We start from the raw sequence: 21195 nt of genomic DNA on the forward strand, positions 1-21195 counted from the left end.
CATGCACAAAGCCCTGGGTTCAATTCCTAGAACCACATAAAAGTGGGTATTATAACACACAGCTGTGACCCCAGCACTAGGGAGGTGGAGGCAAGAGAACCAAGATTTCAGTGTTCAACTACATGGAGGGTTCGGAGCTAGCTTAGGAACACCCTAACTAAAAACAAGAGTGCCAACTTGGGACCCATGGTGCCTCCACGTCACCACAGAAATTGGAGTCTTCTGTTACTGTTGACCATATATAATCTGTAAAACAGCTATAATATACCTCTACATGATGTGTTTGGTTGCAAATGAAGTAACAATGACTTAAACCCCATTGAACTTGCTTCCTAACAGAAATGTCCATGGGCCCACTCAGGGCTGGTGCAGTCACTGTTAGGCCCTAAAGAACCCGTCAGCTTCCATTTATACCAGGACATCACCTCAAGGACAATGTCCAGTGAAAAGAGCAAACATGCTCCCTTTTTATGGGAAGATGAGCTTTCTAGAAGCTCTGCTCACATCGAGGTCATCAGCCACACTGGCAAATTGGAGCTTGTAAGGAAGCCTGTGTGCTGTGGCAGAACCCTACAGAGTCCAGTGAATAAAGGAAGCAAGGGCATTCAGCTGTATGAGGCTCCTTGGCAGCCAGTGAGCCTGTGCACTCCCTGCCCAGCCTTGGATGGTACTCAGGTGGCCATTTCTCTTCTGGAATCTGGTCCCTCTAGACCTTGGCAGAGAAGGGATTCTGCTGCCCCCTCTTTACCTGTGGTTTGTGTGGGAGCTAGCACTTGGCAGCACACGTCTTCCCAGCCTTCCCCTCCCTCACCGTTCCTGCGTCTCACTAGTGCATTCCTCTGTTTAGAATATACAGTCTTGATCAAGATGAAGAATGGCCAATTTGCAGTCCTAATCCCAGGACCCTGCAGGTGGCTTTTCTCTGGGAAACAAGTCCATGCCTTCACCTTGAGTTTGGCCAGCAAATGTCATAATTCACGTTTGGGTTCCTGTTGCTCAGGGGTGTGCTCCATAGCATACTTTGGGAACCCACTAACCTTCACCCCTAGAAGCCTGTGATGAGAACAGCTAAGAGGAGCTGGCCATCCCAGAGTGGCCTCAGGAGCAGTCCAGCCAGCCTGCTCCTCACGGGAGACAGACAGGTGGCATGCGGTTTGGCCAGTACTTGTAATGCTCTGGCCTCCTGTTTCTCGGTGTGTGGCTTGTTCTAACGCTGGGTTCTTGGGGAGCTAGCACGCATGCACACAGGATCTCAGCCTCCTAGCGTCATTCCAACTCTTACGGCCTCACTTCTCTGGCCAGTGTGTCTAGTACAGTGTTGGGGGGTGGTCACAATGAGTTCCCTTTCTGTTAGTTTCTTTCCAGGAGGGTTGCTCACAGGAGCACGAGCCACCTTACCAGTGATGACGTTATTGAGGAAGCCATCTCTTCCTACCTATCCTACAGCTGCTCCACCGTGTAGTGGAGGCTGAGCCTTGCCCAGATCGGTGAAGATGTAGGAATGGAAACACCATCCATCCAACAGATTTGTAGAAACGCCTCCGGACCACACATCAGAATGGAATGCTTGACCACTGAAAAGCTACCAACACAGCTGGACACAATGGCCACACACCTGTAGTCACAGCCACTGGGAGATGAAGCAGGAGTGTGAGCTCATATGAAAAAACAGGATCCGTTTTTGTTTTTTCTTATCTTTAAATTTCAGGGCTTGGGGCCCTACATTGGACTTGGGGAGCAAGGACATTGACCATCAGTCCTGATGATCTGAGTTCAATCTTTGAACCTACATGTTGGAAGGGGAACTGAGTCCTGCAAGCTGCCCTCTAATATCCATGTACTATGGTGCATGCATGCACACACAAATTAATTTTGAAAATTTATTTTGAAGCTGGGCAGTGGTAGTGTACGCCTTTAATCCCAGCACTTGGGAGGCAGAGGCAGGTGGATCTCTTGAGTTCAAGCCCAGCCTGGTCTACAAAGTGAGTTCCAGGACAACGCAGGACTGAAACCTTGTCTCAAAATATCTATGAATGGTCTCAATTCTGTGATCCTGACTCTCCTGGAACTCTCTTATGTAGGCCAGTCTGGCCTCAGGCTCGCAGAGATCCACCTGCCTCTGCCTCCCAAGTGCTGGGATTAAAGGTGCGTGCCACCACACTCAAAACCTATCAGTTTAACACCACACTTAAAGGGAAGCTGATAGCTTTTAGATGCATATATTAGACAAGAATTGCTAAAGATTAAGTACTCTCAAGAAACCAGAATCGTAGATTAAACCAAAATTAATGGAAAGATACCAGCATAAACTAATTAGATAATATACCCAAAAAAACGACTACAGGTCAGCTCTTTGAAAATACGTGGTTAGAATGTAAGGAGAGGACTAACCCAAGTCAATAATGAGAAAGGACCATAATTGTGAAGTTTTCACAGTAGTGTGCCTGTGAGTTGGTACTAAAAACAACTCCCCAAAACCATGATAAGGAAAACCAAGGTGCCCTAGTTGAAGCTGAGAGTATAGTGGACCTGTTGGGAGAGTACTTGCCCAGCACCATTACAGACTAGGTAGAGGTGGGAAATCAGATGTTCAAAATCGTCCACTGCCTCATGAGTTTGAGGCTAGCCTAAATGACAGAAGACCCTGGCTTTTGGGGGGTGGGGAGCGGAGGTGAACCTGTCATTAAAAGCTGTAACTATCGTGCTACTGTTCTGGTCAGTCATGCTCACATGGAACCTACCTATCAATCTCAGGGGGTTCTTAAAAGAATGTTTGAGCAAGACATACTGGTGTAGACATTTGATTCCACCACTCAGGAGGCAGAGGCAGGTGGATCTCTGAATTTGAGGCTATCTGGTCTACACAGAAGAGTTCCAGGACAGCCAGAGCTAAAAAGAAAACTGGGAAGGCTGGGAAGTTAGGGACTGTTAGTTCACAACCTCTACGGGAGGCTATATCAAGTGATTGAGTATACCAAAAAAAGAACTTGACCTGCATCCACATGGAGACAGGAGCAGAGACCCAACTGTACAAAGCTGTCCTCCATGTGTAACCCACACAGGAATCATGCATACACGATAATTGTAATTTTTTAATTTAAGTACTTAGAAGAAAGTGCAGGGTGTGTCTGAGGTCAAGCTCACTCTTTGTACTAGGTTTCTTGGGCTGGGACTTACAGTCTTCTTGTTTTTGTTTTTAAAGATAATCCTTTTTTATTTTTTTTAAAGATTTATTTATTTATTATGTATATAGTGTTCTGCCTGCATGTTTGCCTGCAGGGCAGAAGAGGGCACCAGATCTCATTACAGATGGTCATGAGCCACCATGTGGTTGCTGGGAATTGAACTCAGGACCTCTGGAAGAGCAGCCAGTGCCCTTAACCACTGAGCCATCTCTCCAGCCCTACAGTCTTCTTGTTATTCAGCCAATCGTATAATATGGACTTCTTTGAGTTTTTGCAACTTGAGCTCTGTGGCAGCCAGAGGAAGTCTCCCCAGGGCACGGTTAGAACACTTGAGGCTGTCGATGTACATCAGGGTCACTTATATCACTGAGTTCTTTCTCTTCCTTATTTTTGCACAAATGCAGAAGTTTTATATATAAAGTCACTAAATTCCTTGCTCCTCAGAGAGGTAAGCAGGATGCTATCGAAAGCTCCCCCTCCCCATACCTGTCCTGAGATTTAGAGTCTGGGGCAAGACGATTACAAGCATCAGGATTCTAATCGGAGGGATCTCAAATCTACACACATCGTGCTCTTTCAGTCCATTTTATTCTGTTAGTTCTAAATCTGTAGTTTGTTTCAGCTCTTGTTTTTTGTTCCTCTCTTGCCTGACTCTCTGCCTTCTGCTGTTCTCTCTCCTTAGTTCTCTTTAACGTTTCTTTTTTGCTCTCATCCTTCTGTCTTGCCTGACTTCCCATATTTCTCTAACAGGAGACCCCTTGCAATCCTGAGAAAAGTCTCAAAACCCTCAAGGTCATAGCACATTCCTAGAATAGATGATAAGGAGAAGAACCGTAGTAACGCAAGGTTCCAAGGTCTCAGAACCAGAAGAGGGGGTGCAGTGCCCAGTGCCACAAACTCAGACATAGCTTTGTATCAGCAGACCTGGCAAGCAAAGAATTGGCAAGCTTTTCTTACGGCGTTTTGTGTTAGTATAGCCTTGGTGAGACACCTGCGACTCTGACCTTGTGCATAACTGTAAAGTTTTAAACACATGATCTATTTACAAAGGCCTTTAGTTTGAACTTACTCTAAGGTAAAAATGAGCTAAATGCGTGCAGTTTGTGGTAGACTGAGGAGAGATTATTTTCTGTGGTAGTCTGAGCAAAAGGAACAAAGCAGACTTTAAATCTAGTTTCATGGGACAATGGATCTGGTTATGAAACATATCCTAATATATTTTCTATATATCAAAATTATACAGCTAAATGAAAAGTCATCTTCCTTACTGCCCACAGATATAAGATTGAGAGGTAATCATGAGATTACAGATATACATTTTATGAAAATGCATGAGTAATGAGATATCGTAGCTGTTATTGCGCAAGAAGTTTACAAGAAAGAGCCAGTTCATTCAGAAGGCAGTAATTCACAAATGCCTTGCATGATGGTTTCCTCCAACAGAGCCGTTGGCTCTGATAGGTTGACCTGAACATTAGTTGTCACCTGCTGTATACTCCCATGGGCTTTTGCTACCAGCAGCTCTCAATAGAATGCATTTATTTCAGTAAGTTCATTAAATAGTTCACACCATGGATTTTCACTGCTTCTAGGAGAGACTTCAGTAACCAGGTGTGGGCAAATTGGAAAGCCTGTTCCAGGTACTTTAAAACATCCATCCTTACCCGTCTGCTGCTCTAGAACCTCTCCTGATACCACAATCTACTAGTTGAGATCCTCCAGAGCGGTGCTTCTCAGCCTTCCTAATGCTGCGACCCTTTAATACAGTTGGTTCCTCCTGTTGTGGTGACCCTCAACCATAACATTTTCATAGCTACTTCGAAACTGTAACTTTGCTACTGTTAGGAATCTAATGTAACTATCTCTGTTTTCAGATGGTCTTTGGTGACTCTGTGAAAGGGTTGTTCAACCTCCCCCAAGGGGTCTCGGCCCACAAGTTAAGAACCACTGCTCTAGAGGAATAGAACTAATAGAATGAAATACATGTATGTGTGTGTATACATGTATATATACATGTATGTATATAGGGATTTATTAAAGTGGCTTACAGGCTGTATAGTCCAGCTAGCCCAACATTAGATGCCTCCCAATGGAAGGGTCACAAACCCAGTCGTTATTCAGTCCAAGAGGCCAGATGTCTCCAGTTGTCTTCAGTTTAGTTGGAATCCTGAAGAAATGGGTTCTAACACCAGCAAAGGAAGGCTTCAACAGCAACAATATAGATGAACTTGCCAAGGACAGTGAAGGGAAGCAGGCAAAAAGCAAAAGCTTCCTTCTCTGTCCTTTTATGTGGGCTGCCACCAGAAGGTGTGGCCCAGATCTAGGGTGGTCTTCCCACCTCAGATAACACAAGAAAACAGTCCACAGCCAGCGGTGGTGGCACACACATTTAATCCCAGAGGCAGATCTCTGAGTTCAAGGCCAGCTTGGTCTGCAGAGTGAATTCCAGAACAGCCAGGGCTACACAGAGAAACCTTGTCTTGGGGGAGAGAAGAAAGAAACAGTTTACAGGCATGCCCAGCTGCTTAGGTTTTAGTTGATTCCAGATGTAGTCAAGTTGATGTCCAAGATTGCTCATCAGACAGTTGGTGATGGGAAGTCTCGCCATGATGCCATCTGTGTATGGCGCCTGGCAGGTGGTCCCAGAAAGGAAACTCGCCTTTAACAGAACCAAGTGTGGGAAGGACAGTAAGGTGATGCCTGACCATTGGAATTTAGTCCACAGAACCGGTATAAAGATGGAAGGAGAGAACCAGCTTCGCAGACCTTTCCTCTGGCCTCTACATGTGGCACACTCCCCTACCCCCAATAATTAAATGAAAGCAGAGTAGGCTCTAAAAAAAAAAATGTTGTACAAAGACACCAGGTGGCGCCATGCTACAATGTGACTTCTTGGGGTTTTTTTGTTTTGTTTATTTTGTTCTTTTTTTTTTTTTTTAAGTTTCATACACATAGCCCGGAATAGTGACTCTCACTCCCACCTTCCTACCGCCCCTGTCCACTCTCCCCACAAATCTAATTCATTTATTTTGAGATCCACCAAGGCCATTCATGTCCCGGTGGGTGTAAGAATCACGGAACAAATCCGTGATTCTTGCTCCTAGAATCTATTTGTAGGCAATAGTTCTGATGTGAACAGAAGGCCCTGTGAGTACCACCCCCCTCCTTGGCTGTTGGTTGACATGCTGGTCTCCTGTGGTCAGTGTAGACAACTACAGTTTCTGTGAGCTGTGATATTGTCAAGTCTAGGGAATGGCACTTCATAGCCATAGTGTGCTCTGAGCCTTAGAGGGTGAGGTGTGAGCGGCTTGTTCAAGGCTGAGCCCACCACTGTCCCTCATTCTCTGCATCATGGGCAGCTGTGAGTCTCTGCAGTCAGCGCTGTTCATTGTTGGGGAGGCCTCTTTGATGAAGGATGGAGGCCGCTTCTGTCCCCAGATGTGAGCCTGAGTGTTTAGAAAGCAGCATACTGCTGGATCCATTTAGTTTAACCATCAGAAATATGGTACCTATCTGGGCCTACTACCCCCCTCCCCCCATCGAGATTTTCAGACAAGCTAACAGTACCAGGCATTGGTCCCCTTGTCCCCCGACAAGTGGGTCTTGAATCCATTCAGAGGTTTGAGTAGCTAGAAAATGAAGACAGCCCAACAACTGATGAGTGGACAACATAGATGTGGTACATGTACACAGTGTACTTAGCTGGAAAGAACAGGAAATTTGCAAGGAAATGGATAAAAATGGAAAAATTATTCCAAGTGAAGCAGGGATATAGCCCAGTGGTAGAGAGCTTTGCCTAGCATTTCCTGGATTCTGTCCCCAGTACCACCAAAAATCAAAGTGCAGCAACACAGGCCCCAAGAGACAAACGGCACGTGGCTTCAAGTCTTCGGTATGCTGTGAAAATGGAGTGTGTTTGTGAGTCAGGAAGTAGGGGCAGGAGCTTACAGGAGAGCGGGAGCCAATCAGAAGATGCTGTGGTGGGAAGGATGGGGTGTGGCCGGCTTAGCCACACTTCAGCCATCTTTGCTATAAATCCACCATCAATACGACTGGGTTTCTTCCTGGGGCTGGAGTTGGCTGTGACTGCCTCTCCCGGAACCACTGTCTATAGTTACTTCCTGCTGAAACTGGGGTGTCATTGTTGGGACCCAGAAAGGCTGGAATGTTGGACAGCTAAGAGGTAAACTATTTCCAATAGAGGCCACTGTTGGTTATCTCATGGTATAAATATAAAGGCATTTACAATAAAATAAGCTAACAGGATGCTCATACATGGAAAACACAAAAAGGACCCTCTATCTAAAATCTCTCAGTAATAACTCCAGCATCATAGTCATATAAATTTTGTTAGATGCTGTAGGCATCAACTTAATGACGATTATGATAAATAGCTTTATATGCTACATAAGCCATAAAGGCTCCTAATGCTTTGTATAAGGCTTACCTGGAAACTTACAAGGCCACCTAATGGTGTAAAATTAAATTATTATTTTAGGTAATATTAAATTATTGTTTTAGCCTATGTTTGTAATTTGGACTGAACCTTTTTATTTATTTGTTTTTGTTTTTTGAGACAGGGTCTCTCTATGTAGTCTTGACTGGTCTGGAGCTATGTAGACCAGGCTGGCCTCAAACTCAGAGATCTGCCTGCCTCTGCCTGCCAAGCGCTGGGATTAAATGCATGAGCCACCAGGCCACTGTGCTCCAGCTCAACCTTCCTTTATTAAGGTGATGTTACATAATATAAGCTGAACAACTACCATCTTCAGAACTCCAACTGTGCCTGCTTAAAATAACTCCAGCTGGCCTTGTTAAATGTGAACGTGCCATCAAGAAAAGGAGGTAGACAAGGAGGCCATTGGTCCCTTGCCCACATCACTACCCCCATCTAGTTCTATGCCCCACTTGCATGAGACCTAAGTTTTCTGGGTAAGTTGGGGTATGTATACTAGAAAAACTAGTCACAGAGAGGGATGTAGGCACCCATGCAGCTGTGGGAAAGCTGTTATATAATACTGGGTGAAAGTTCCAATGAAACCAGACATTGCCTAGTACCACCCACCCATGGGAAAATGTCTTACAACAAATGGTAAACTTGTTTGTTAATGTTATTCTGTCTCATGGTATTTAAGATTTTTAGTTGTTTAATCAAGGGCATTTATATGTATAGGTTAGATGGCCAGATGTTTCCAAGTTTATTGTCTAAAACTATAATTACAGATGTTTAGTTGCTTGGGTACTCTACCCTTTGTAGTGGGTAGCCATTCCAGCTTGGATCTGGAAGTTCCAACCCCCATTGAGACTCTGGCAACTGTCACGCCTACGAGGCGGGGCGAGGGGAGGTGCTGGAAACCCGAGAGCTGGATGGGCAAGCGCTCGCTCTGGGCGCTCTCTCTGCGCCTGGACCCTGGACGGTGGAGATTGACTGTGCAGAGCTCCAGAGAACACCGCTGGATTGCGATACAGCTTTCCCAGACCCCCGCCACCTATCCATTCCTTCATTTGTAAGTCATCCACTAAATAAATCTTCCTTTTAACTACGTGGAGTGGCCTTTATAATTTTCTCCAATAACCCTTTATATTTGTTCCTGCTTACAAGGTAACATTCAAGGTTATTGAGGACCTCTACAGCTCTTATTGAGATGTAAACTTTCTCTCTCAGGATCAATGAGCCAATAAGAATGTTACAAACAATATAAATTTGAGGCTTTATCTCTAATAAAAGGGTTAAACTATCCTAGACAGGATAATTATATAAAGATGAAGACAAAACCATCAAAGTTTGAAGCCAAGTCTTAAAAGGTCTGAATGTTACACAGGATTTAAAGAGGAGACTTAAAGACAATATACTTAATGATTAAAATTGGTCCCCAGCGGCCATGAGCTTTTCAGCCCAGCCTAATGAGGAGGGGGCTGGTCAAGTTCCCCCTCCTTCACCAGGAGCCTGAAGGGGAAGCAGGAGAAGAGAAGGAATCTCTGCTCAGCTTCCTCTCAGCTCTGTGGCTCAACCTCGTAGCTTGACTGTGGATGGGGCCCACAAGCTCCGTGTCTGAGTGCGTCCCCAGCTGCTGGTGCTTCCGGGTGACGTGGGACCCCAGGGCAGCCTATAGCTCAGTCTGAGGAGAAAGCAGGAGGGTTTGAGATAGCATGGCTGGCCTGGAGGAAGAGGAGGAGGAGGAAGAAAAAGGTTTTGCAGGTTGTAGGTGGATTTGAATCAGGTCAAGAGAGGAAGGAAAGATGGGAGACGATGGAACAGAGGACAAGGATGAGATCAAAAACATAAAAGCTTAGTTAGGGCTATGAGAGGATAGGAGGAGAGGGGACAGAGAGGAGCCAAGCATGAGGGCAGAAAAGAAGCTGTGTAGAGAGAGTACTAACTCAGAAGAATATAGTATATGGACTAAGAGTTTCATGTACTTAGATTCAATATTGTCAAAAATTACATTATCAGCTGGTTGTAGATTCTTCCTGGACCCTGGGAGCAGGCTATTGAGGGGCTGGACCCCTCATAGTCCACGATAATCAGAGAGACAAAGGAACAAGCCACAGCCACCACCTCTTACCTCACCAACTCCTCAGCCTGAAAAAGCCTGTAGTTCCTGTCTCCTCGCGCCTTATATACCTACCTTTCTCTGTCCAGCCATTACTTCCTGGGATAAAAGGCATGTGTGCTTCCCAGTACTGGGATTAAAGGTGTGTGCCACCACTGCCTAGCTGTTTTCTCTCCTAGACTGAGTCTCATATAGTCCAGGGTGGCTTCGAACTCACAGAGATCCAGATGGATCTCTGCCTCCTGGGTGCTAGGATTAAAGATGTGTGCCATCACTGCCTGGCCTCTATGTTTAATCTAGTGGCTTGTTCTGTTCTCTGATCTTCAGGCAAATTTTATCAGGGTACACAATATATCACCACAATAGATGGCAGAACTTGGTGGCCCAGCTGCAGGCAAGTCTGAGCAACTGTGTCAAAATGAACATGTTAGAAAGGAGCCCAAGATCCAGTCCAGTGGCAGGGTTTTCTATGTAAGCACCCTGGCTGTCCTGAAACTCCCTCTGTAGATCAGGCTGGCCTTGAACTCACAGAGATCTGCTTACCTCTGCCTCCCAAGTGCCTGGTTTAAAGGTGTGCACCATCACAACCCAGCTTTTTTTTTTTAACTTAAAAAAAAATGTGCTTTACATGTATTGGTGTTTTGCCTGCATTTATGTGTGAGGGTGTCAGGTCCCCTGAAACTGGAGTTACAGTTGTGAGCTGCCATGTGGATGCTGGGAATTGAACCCAGGTCCTCTAGAAGAGCAGTTAGTGCTCTTGACTGCTGAGCCATCTCTCGAGCCCCTGGATTCAATCTCTAATGCAGAGAAAGGCAAATGAGAAAAATATTAAAGTTTTTTGTTGGCTCTGTAACATGATGAAATTCCAGGGCTGAACTTGACAAGCTCGGTTAAAGGCCAAAGTCAAGTTTGTATGAATGGTGGTCCAGCACTCACACCGTTTCAGTTCCAGTGGCCTGGAGTTTGATGTGTGGTTAGAAAAGGGATACTGGAAGGGAGGAGGCCGGGAGAGGTGGAGAGGTACCAGAAAGCAGGTGTATCTGATGTGAGCGACTGCAGCAGAAGAGGTCCATCTGTGTCGGTGCCCATAGACTTCCCTCACAAGGCAGGAACATTCTGTCCATCTGTCTTGAGTGTTTACTGGGACTGGGGCAGGAGGGAATTTAAAAACTGCAGTAAAGTACAAATGACGTAAAAATTACCTTATCTGTTCGTGTGCACTTCAGTGGCATTAGGGGCTTTGAATTCATTAACGAACACTTCTTTCCTTACCTCTGAGTCCGTCTTGTTCCCGTAGCTGTGACTTGATTGCTTGCATAATTGGAGTCTTTTGACTTTTTGTGACTGGCTCACTTCACTTGTCCTGTCCTTAGGGTTGACCCATGGGTTAGCATCTATAGGCCTCAGCGGTGGTTTGAATGAGAATGGTCCACAGAGGCTTAGATATCTGAATGCTTAGTCATCATGCAGAGGCACTGTGTGAGGATGGTCTTAGGGGAGTAGGTGTGGTCTTCTTGGAGGAAGTGTTACTGGGGGTGGGGCTTTGAGGTTTCAAAAGCCCCTACCAAGCCCAGTTCTCTCTGCTTGCTGCCTGAAGATCAGGATGTGAAACTCTCAGCTACTGTTCCAGCCATACGCCTGCCGTGTGTGCTACCATGCTCCCTACCATGCCGATAATGGACTAATAAGCCTGTGAAACTGTAAACCAGCCCCCAATTAGATGCTTTATTTATCTTTTAATAGTTGGCTTGGTCATGGTGTCTTCACAGTAATAGAACACTAAGACAGCCTCCTTTCTTGAGGCTAATTTCTCATTGTATATTCATGCTGTGTTTAATTTACCTGCTCAGCTACTATGGAACACACAGGTCACATCTGTGTCAGCCATGGGGATAACACCATGCACACAGGGATCCACGTCCCTTCTAGACGACACTCCTGATCTTTTGGCTACATACCAACTGAGACTGTTGGGTTGTTTGCTGATTGGGTTTAAATTGTGGGGAAGGATCAGCTTGGGTTTTTCTTTCAAAGTAGCCTTGGATTGCCGGTTCTCATGTGTGTTGCCATGTCTGGCTTTTGTTTTTTTTAAAGATTTATTTTAAATTAGGTGTATGTGCATGTGTAAGCAGATACCTACAGAGGCCAGAAGGCATGGATCCCATCAGCACATGAGTGCTGGGTCCCCTGGAAGAGCAGGAAGTGCTCTTGACCACTGAGCATCTCCCCACCTCCTCTCAAGGTTTTTGCTGTAGAAATCTTTTACCTTCTTGCCTCCCTTCAAGTTTTTTTTTTTTTTTTTTTTTAAGCTATTGTGAGTGGGACTCTTTAACTGATTATTTTCTTGATATATAGAAGTTGTAATCTTTGTATGCTGTTTATCAGACCTGTTTTCAAATGTCTTTGGGGTCTTTTAATTATAAGATCTGGTCATTTGCAAATAGATAATTTGACTTATTTTTTATCCCTTTATTTCTCTTAATGTTCCCTCTTGACCCTCTGATACAGGGTCTCACTATGTAGACCAGGATGACCTTGAACACACAAGAGATCTTGCCTCTGCTTCCTGGGTGCTGGGATTAAAGATGTGCACCAACAACCCCAGCTTTATCATACCCCCCCCCAACATTTATCTAATTTTGTTGATACATACTTCCGTATTAGGCAATCTTGCTCGTGTGTGTGTGTGTGTGTGTGTGTGTGTCTGTGTGTGTGTCTGTGTGTGTGTCTGTGTGTGTGCGTGTAACTACATGCACATGTGTGTAGGTGCCAAGGAGGTCAGAAGTCGGCATTGAATCCCCCCGAACTGCAGCTGCAGACAGCTGTGAGCCACCATGTGGGGTGCTGGGAACCAAACCTAGGTCTCTCACAAGCACAGCCAGCGCTCTTTACCACCGAGCATCTCTCAGCCCTGTGAACCATTCTTACACATCACTTCAGGTCACTTGCTAGAGGGCTGGAACTGGATTTTGTCCTGGTTTGACTTTTTAAAATCAGACTTGTCGGGGAGAGGTGGGCATAAAATGGCGTGTATGTGGAGGTCAGAGGACAACCTGCAGGAATTTGCTCTCATGTCTATCTGGGTCCCAGGATTCACACTCAGGACACCAGCTTTACCCACTGAGCCATCTCGACACTGAAAAGAACTTCATCTGAAGTCAACTTTCTTTCAGTGTCTTTGGACATAAAGAACAAATTATCAAAGCTTGTTGGCAAATATTTCTTAAAACATCTTCTGACTTTTTTATTTATAGGACTCTGTGTGGCAGCTGTAAAGCCAAGTGACCCGCCCGCCCTTGGCTCCTGCAGGGCTCTCCGAGGTGGGGTGGTGAGTCTGATATTACTCTTCTACATCAGAGGTTAAAATGACACTGGGGGCCTGTCCTCCGTATCACAGGGCATTTAGCCAGCTTGCTAGTTCCGACCCACCAGATTCACCATCACCTTTCCCGAAGCCATGAAGTCAAGAGTCCCATAGGGAGTAATCAGTCGAATGTGATTCCATTCCAACAGGATGATTCTTTGACGGGCCTGAGGAGACACTGTTGCTGGACACATGTCAGGGCCGAGGTGGCCAAGGTGCTTGCTGTCAAGCCTGAAGACCTGAGCTCATCCACGAGTCCAGGTAACATCTGTCCTCTGACATGTTCTGGTTGGAAATAAGCAACTTATTGTCACTCAGAGGCTGAGGCAGGAGGATTAGTTGGCTTACAAGTTTGAGGCTAAGCTGGTCTACACAATAAGTTCCAGACCAGCAAAGACTACACAGTGAGACCCACCTTAAAAAGATTACAAAAGAGAAGAGATTACAATTACAGACTTTGAACTCTCTTTGGGACAGAGTCTTGAAGGCTGGCATGAGGCATGAACACACAATCCTCCTGCCACAGCCTCTCAGACTGGAAGAATATGTAGCCTTGCCCAGCTTACATTTATTATTATTCAACAAAACAAAAAACCCTTTAGAGGAAAGAAGATGAGTTGTCTGCACCCACGGGCCGTCACTGGAGAGGGAGTAATACTAGAAGGTTCTCTCTAAGTTCTGTTGAATAAAATTTCATTAAAAGGAAAAATCCAAACCAGGAACTAAAAGAAAACATTTATTGAATCAAAATCAATACTTTCTTTTTAATATCTACAAGCCAACAGTGAGCTCACTTTATTCAAGAATGAACACAATGTACAAAAAAAGTATGCTTATATTATAAAAATACGTCCGTCTTCTCTTCCGGTGCCGAGCAGAAGTCACTGAACAGATCAAGGCAAGTGGCTCTACGCCAACAGCTCTATTTAACCACAGGGAAGCTAATGGACAAAGCTTCCCAGGCCCACTGGAGAAGCTGCGCCCAGCACACGTTGCTACCAGAATCCATGTGGTACAACCTGCTGTTTCTCTTGCTGACTAGTTGTTACCGTGTGTTTCAGAAAAGTATTAACAATATAATAAATTCTGGGTACAAAATCCTATTAGCTCCAATTTAAAAATGAGATGTGTTACTATGAAGGAACAAACGAGTTCCCAAGGTTTACAATCCCATGTAGGGAGGTGGGAAGTCTGCCTCCCTGCCTCCCTGCCAGCATCCTTCAGCCTCCATAAAGACCATCATGTACAAGGTTAGTTACTCTGTACATTTTCTTGACTTCACTGGAACCTTCCAGGGCACCGGCCGGTGCCGTGTACAGTGTCTCACTGTGCTGAGAAGAGGTCCGCGGCAGCTGCAGGGCCATCACAGGCTCCTTTGGCTTATTAACGACTGGCCTTGGAGCAGCAGAGTGATGGGGGAGGGGACAATGGCTCCCTGTGCTGTCCCATCCATCAGTGCTGAAGATGCCAAGAAATCCCTGTCTGTCATACAGAAAGTTTGCACACAGCAGTGCCCTGGCAGGAACCTCACCCTGGCTAAGTGGAATGAAAAACTCAAGAGTGCAGTGTCCACATGGTGAATTAAAGACAATGGTGAATTCAACGTTTCTCCTTGACAGACTCTGTGCTTGGGATTGACACCTATGAACAGGAAGAATTGCAAAGTCAAAGGATCAGGTCATCCAGTGTTCCACCCTACTGGTAAATTAAGTTCAGAAGAAATGGAGGAGAAATGCTTTCAGCTTTGCCTGCATTGGCCTACTGGCTCTCCAGTCAGCATCTCAGGACAGGAGCAGTGCTGGACAGGGACAAATGGAGGCAGAAGGCAGAAATGATCACAGTTTCTCTAGACAAGGACCTAACTGCCTCCGGCACTGATTTCAGTCATGCTCATCCTCTGCACGAATGCTAAGCAATCACAGGCAGTTAGACAGTGACGTGGACCACAGGGCCCAGCTGGGAAGAGGAACAGAACGGGCCCTGAGCAAAGGCCTCTCGCTAACCACAGAAAGTCTTCGCTGTCAGGGAATCAGCCGGGCAGGCAGCAGGTGCTGTTGGAAGCTGCCACGGCCTCCGTAGCAGTGGAACACTGGAAGGCCAAGGGCTCTGCGGTCAAAGCTGGTAGCAGAGGCTGAGTTTAAACAGAAAACAGAGACAGTACACAGAGTGAAGAGCTAACAGGACAAAGATGCCGAGAAGCTGGATGGGCTTCACCACGACACGTAGATACGGAACTATCTGCTCACAATCACAGGTCCTTACTCTCAAAATAAATACCCTGAACATTTACAGCCACGCGACTGCCCCTGGAACACAGGCTTTCTGTCACTGCTCTAATCAGACCAGACCCCGACTTTGATTATCTGTAAAGAGCGTCCTCCAGGAGAGCAGCGTCCTCAGGCCGCAGCAGCTCAGGACGCCAGTGTCTGGCATCCCAAGGGGGTCCCCTCTGAGCAGCACCTTGAGTTTGCAGACACGAGCTCAAGTTTCCAACAGATGCAAAGGGCTATTGTGCTTGTGGGTCTCACACCTTCAAAATACACATCCACGGTGGCAGTGACGACAGGCCTCTGCTCACCAGCAAAATCATAAGGCAGAGGGGCTGGAGGCGCAATGAAAGGTTTAAAAGGAAAAAATTACAAAACAGTGCTAGCAGTCACAAAAGACCATGCTAAGATCCAATCCATGTCGATTAAACATTGAAAATTCAGCTACGATCCAAAGAACTCTCATCAGAGTCCCAGGCATGCATGCCACTGACGGCAAGGCAGGTCGGACTGACGCTGCCTTCCTCGGAGCAGGAACGTCTTGCTGGAGATCACAGGGGTGAACAGGTTGCCGCCACACTTCTTTTTTATAATTAAAATAAAAGAAATCCAATCACAAGACAAAAATATTATAGAACTGTGGACAGAGAAAAGACAGAAATTCTGACCTACAAAACCAAAAGAAAAATTCAAATTATTACTTTTTGGATTTTTTTGTTTGTTTGTTTTTTGTTTTTCAAGACAGGGTTTTTTCTATGTAGCTTTGTGCCTTTCCTGGAACTCACTCTGTAGACCAGGCTGGCCTCAAACTCACAGAGATCTGCCTGCCTCTGTCTCCCAAGTACTGGGATTCAAGGCGTGCGCCACCTTTTATACACAGTCTCTCTACATAGCCCTGGCTTTCCTGGAACTCACTATGCTGGCCTTGAACTCACAGAAATCCTCCCACCTCTGGCTCCTAAGCACTGGGATTAAAGGCATGTGCAACCTAGCCAAAAATTAAAATTATTTTTACCTTCCAAGGTAAGTCCTTCTCTTCAGTAGTATTTTTATTTTTCATCTGAAAAGCTTATCATGAAATATGTATAAACCACCTCACTACTCATGAGGCTGACATACACAGTGCGTCACATCTACTTATGAGAACACGTGCATCCTGTCAGAGAACCCACAGGCTGAAGCTTCCTCCCTACCACCCAGATGCTGCCTGTCCCTCAGCGTCTGCAGATGAGGAGACAGCTTGACATTTAAGCCAAAAGTGAAGCATGCACCCAGGGCACAAAGAAAGACCATCTGACTAAGCATTTTTTTAAACCTCAAGACTTAACTAAGGCTCCCCCAGCTCTGAGGTACTCACAGGTGATGGACCAGGGCTATCCTGCCTTTGTGTCCACGAGCTGCATCTGCATGCTGGCAGGCATGCCGCCTCCATAGCCTCCCTTGGACTGCATTTGGTTCTGAATGGAGCTGACCTAAAACAGACAGGGACAGAACAGAGGCTCAGCAGGACCAGGCGGCTCAGCAGAGTGATCTCCCCACCGTCTTCAGGACATGTGTGCAGGGAGAGCACCAACTCATTCTTAAACACCTTAACTTTTCCTGGCTGCGGTGCCCTGGTGAGGCCAGTGCTGCACAGTGTGTTGGTGCTTGGTTTCCCCTAAGCAAGGCCTCATGTAGCCCAAGCTGGCCTTGACCTTGTGGTCATACTGCCTCAGCCTCCCGAATGTGTCACCTCGTTCTAATGCACAATCGTAGTAGATTGATGAAGGTGGCTGAGATTCCAAAGACACACTCTAGGCCATGTTCACTTTCTAAAGTCACATTCTGATGGACTGTCGCAAGATGTTGGCGCAAATGCACAAACCATCTTTGAGCTTGTCATCATCATTTCAACCAAACTCCTGTAAATTAGAAACATTTTGGAAGCAGAGAGACAGTCAGGCTACAGTGCTGGAGGGAGGAACCCAAGCAGGGAGTTTGGAGGTGATGCCGAGTGATGACTCAGCACAGACTGGTGGGGCCTGTGAAGGGTCACTTCCCAGAGCCGAGACTTGGGGGAAAGACAGGGGATCCTGGACCATGTTCATAAATCTATTACTGAGTGCTACTAAGCACTTACTGGGACATAAAGGAAGCATGGGCCCTTTTTGCTGGTGATCCTAAGTCAATATTTTATGTTTAAAGAAAGTAATAGTGAGGCTTGCCTAAGTTATTTCTGGAGTAACAGGCTTAAATATACTAGAAGAGAACATATGGGTGCTTAGGGACACACTTGCATCGCTCTGGACACTGACTTTGTGGAGCATTTTACCCCAATGGCACTGTACACACTACCACTGAATACCTGTATTCACAACTGACGGCTGCTTTAGGTAAGGATATACAGCCTGTGCATTGCTAATGGGGGGGGGGGGGGGGGGGCAGCCTCCAGGTAGCACCAGGGTATGCAAAAAAATCTACGGAGGTGGCAAGGGCTAGACTTTTTCTGTCTATCTGGGGGGTAAATAAGTAACTTTCTTTTTTACTTCATCTTAAAAAATCCTCTGAAAATCTGTCTCCACACAGCTACCTCTCTTTACATACAGATATCTTTCTCCTTCACAGCCATATATAGTTACATCTCTTTTTTATATTGCTCCCTATCTCTCTTCTGTACACATTTCTTCTCTCTGTTACATTCCTTCACACACTACTGCATCATTCACTCCCTCTTTACTCTCACACTTCTCCTTCTGCACACTCAACTACATCTCCTTTTCAGCACACCACACTCACTCATCCACAGCCAAACTCTGGACATGTTACATCTGCAGGTCCAACCCATTCTCATAACACATGATAAGTCACAGTTTCTCTCAGGCTAGGGGGGTCACATTGACCGGCCAGTGAGGAACATTTGGCCATGCATGTAGCTCTTTCCCAGACAGAAAGTGACACTGAAATTCAGGACTTAACAGTAACAGTCAGCTGGACCTTGAATGGTAGGGTAGATGCAGAAAGAGAATTATTGCAGGGGGTTATGTCTTACAAAGTTGCTTCAGTAATAAATACCTAGAACTTATGTTTGTGCATTCTCTGCAGGGGCAACCTGTTTTGAATTTGTTCCAAAGTCTAAGTTAGCCACCTTTGTGCCTGAGAATACTGTTACTTTCCTGTGTCAGTTATGAAAAATATTCTAGTATTATCAGAATTATACAGCTTGAGCAGAAATCATCTTCCTGATCGTCTACAGCTGTATGTGTGTCCAAAGATGGACTATTTGCACGAGACTAAACACACAGCAGTGGGAAGAATGCCCATAGCTGTCATTAGGGAAGAAATGAGGTGGCACACGAGGAAAATTACAGACAGAAACAACCAGTTGTCTACAGTCAGTGGCTCCACGGCTTTGCCAGGTGGGTCAACCTACTGAATACTAGTTGTCACCTGCTGTGTACTCTCACTGCCTCCAGCACCTGTGTTTATGGCACTGGGCATGACCCCTGCACGCCCCTTTGTGGTGCCCTGTGACCTCAGCCCCATAACAGTCCACAGCCGCACGCACACCGCTCTGCAGACGCTCCAGGTCCACCTGCTCAAGACTTGTGACCGCATAACGCCACACAAGTCCAAGAAGAAACAGGTGTGTTTCTTCAAGCGAAACAATTCTGCAGTGTCAAACCGAAGGGTCAGGATTTTCTATAAGTGACCTATCAGTGCTGAGCAGTCACATGACTGCAGGTCTACAGGGTTCTAAAACTACTAAAGGCTCACAGAGTTCTTTCTGGCAAGAAGTTGAAATTTAAAAGTAAGCTTGCAGGTGTGGCAGTCCATGCCTGTAAACACGGCACCAACACACCAAAAGTTAAGTAAGTTAGAGTTGGGGGGATGGCTCAGGGGTTAAAAGCACTGACTTGCTCTTCCAGAGGACCCAGGTTCAATTCCCAAAACCCACATGGCAGCTCACACCTGTCTGTAACTCCCATTCCAGGGGTTCCGACACCCTCACACAGACATACATGCAAGTAAAACACCAATGCACACAAAATAAAAAAAAAATTAAATATATAAATATACATATTTAAAGTAAGTCAACAAAGCAGCCTTGGTTGGGAAGGCCAGGCAGGCACCTTTACACAGGAGCCCGGTCCTAAGGACAGCTGCTCTAGTCTCAGAACACAGATGGGGTGGGAATGTCTCTCTGGATACACAGCAATTCTACTCATGGTTCTGTCTTATTGTCACTATTTATACACAGGAAAACACAATTTCTCTCACAGCCAGGTTTGTGCAAGTGGGAACCGTCAGCAAGAACTCAGCCTTCTGCGGGGGAACAGCAGACTCCTCCCAGGAAATCATTACCAAAAAGGGACGTACTGGTTCCACAGAAAGCCCGTCAGTCCCAGGGAAGACTCCAGGGGACTGCAGGGCAGAACCTGCCGCCACCTGATGCTGTCAGCACAAGAGACTCCACCTCACTATGGCAAGCAGCAGACCTAATGCAGCTGACTAACATGTTCAGCACAGATTTTAAAGAAAATTCTGAACTGTGCACAAACAAAATTTACAAGTGTTACCAAACACCACAAGCTAGTTAATCTTTTTGTTGTTGTTTTTTGTTTTAACATTTTTTTAAAAAAGATTTATTTATTTATTTATTTATTTATTATGTATACAGTGTTCTGTCTGCATGTATCCCTGCAGCCCAGAAGAGGGCGCGAGATCTCATTGCCGATGGTTGTGAGCCACCACGTAGTTGCTGGAAATTGAACTCAGGACCTACTGGAAGAACAGCCAGTGCTCTTAACCACTGAGTCATCTCTCCAGCCCTAAGCTAGTTAGTCTTAAGAGGTAGCTAAGTAATGTGCCAGCATCCACCAGCCCGAGGCAGTAGCCCAAGTTCAAGACCAGCTCGGCCTCCATCCACCTTTAGAATCTGTCTCAAAAGAGATAAAATCTGAAGTGAAGATATTTATTGATGAGAAAGAGACTACCGAATATATGATAACTGTGCAACACCTGTTCTATGCCCAGCCTGTAACAACCACACCAGCCAGAGAGGGCTCACAGCCCCTTGGCTGTCTTTACCCCGCTATCCAGCCAACAGGGCAGCTGTTCCTCTCTGGAAATTATGACACTCAACAAGGTGGCCAAACACACAAGTCCTCCTACAGACTGAAAACAGGAGTGAGAAACGGCTCCCTTGCTTTCCAGTCACTGAGGGGACAAGCAGGTCTACGTGGCCCCGACACTCATTACCCACTCTGCCCAGCTCTGTTGATCCTGGCTGGGAAATCTGAACACAACTGTGATAGACTGAAAGAAAATGGCCCTCACAGGCACACAGGGAGTGGCCCTGTTTGGAAGTGTGTCACAGGGGTGGGCTCTGAGGTCCCAGATGCTCAGGCCTGGCCAGTGCTGTCTCAGTTTCTCTTCCTGCAGATCCAGATGTAGAACTCTCAGCTCCCTCTCCAGCACCACATCTGCCTGCTATCATGCTTCCCGCCGTGATGGTGATGGACTGAACCTCTGAACTGTAAGTGAGCCCCAATTAAGTGGTTTCCTTCAGAAGTGCTGTCATGGCCATGGCGTCTCCTCACAGTAACAGAAACCCTAAGAAAGACAGCAACATCTAATTCTGCTTCTACAACAATGTCAGGCCAGTGATACCTGGGACCACTAGGCATTGGGCTTTCTGAGGAACAAAAGGAGGCTGGCTCTGGAAGTGTCCTCTTTTGGTTTCCTTAGATGAACACACAGAATAGAAGAGTCCAGATGAGTGAACCTGAGGTCTACTCTGACATGTATTAAATCTCTCTATATAATAAAAGACAGCAGACTCTCCT

At 45.9% G+C, this 21195-nt stretch overlaps 1 protein-coding gene across 2 annotated transcripts in view; it reads right to left on the reverse strand.

Annotated features, from left to right (window-relative positions):
• Positions 1 to 13826: 13826 nt before the first annotated feature.
• Positions 13827 to 21195, reverse strand: part of Cdc42se2 (CDC42 small effector 2) — an 83077-nt gene continuing 75708 nt past the window's right edge. For both annotated transcript variants that reach the window (XM_028880019.2, XM_037201342.1), the window contains exons 4-5: positions 16728 to 16842; positions 13827 to 16038 (exon numbers count right to left, since the gene is read on the reverse strand). In XM_028880019.2, coding sequence (XP_028735852.1) covers positions 16744 to 16842 — 99 coding nt within the window. In that variant the 3' untranslated portion in view covers positions 13827 to 16038; positions 16728 to 16743. The remainder of the gene's footprint in view (positions 16039 to 16727; positions 16843 to 21195) is intronic.

Source organism: Peromyscus leucopus, chromosome 8b (assembly GCF_004664715.2).
Source record: "Peromyscus leucopus breed LL Stock chromosome 8b, UCI_PerLeu_2.1, whole genome shotgun sequence".
Classification (NCBI taxonomy): domain Eukaryota; kingdom Metazoa; phylum Chordata; class Mammalia; order Rodentia; family Cricetidae; genus Peromyscus; species Peromyscus leucopus.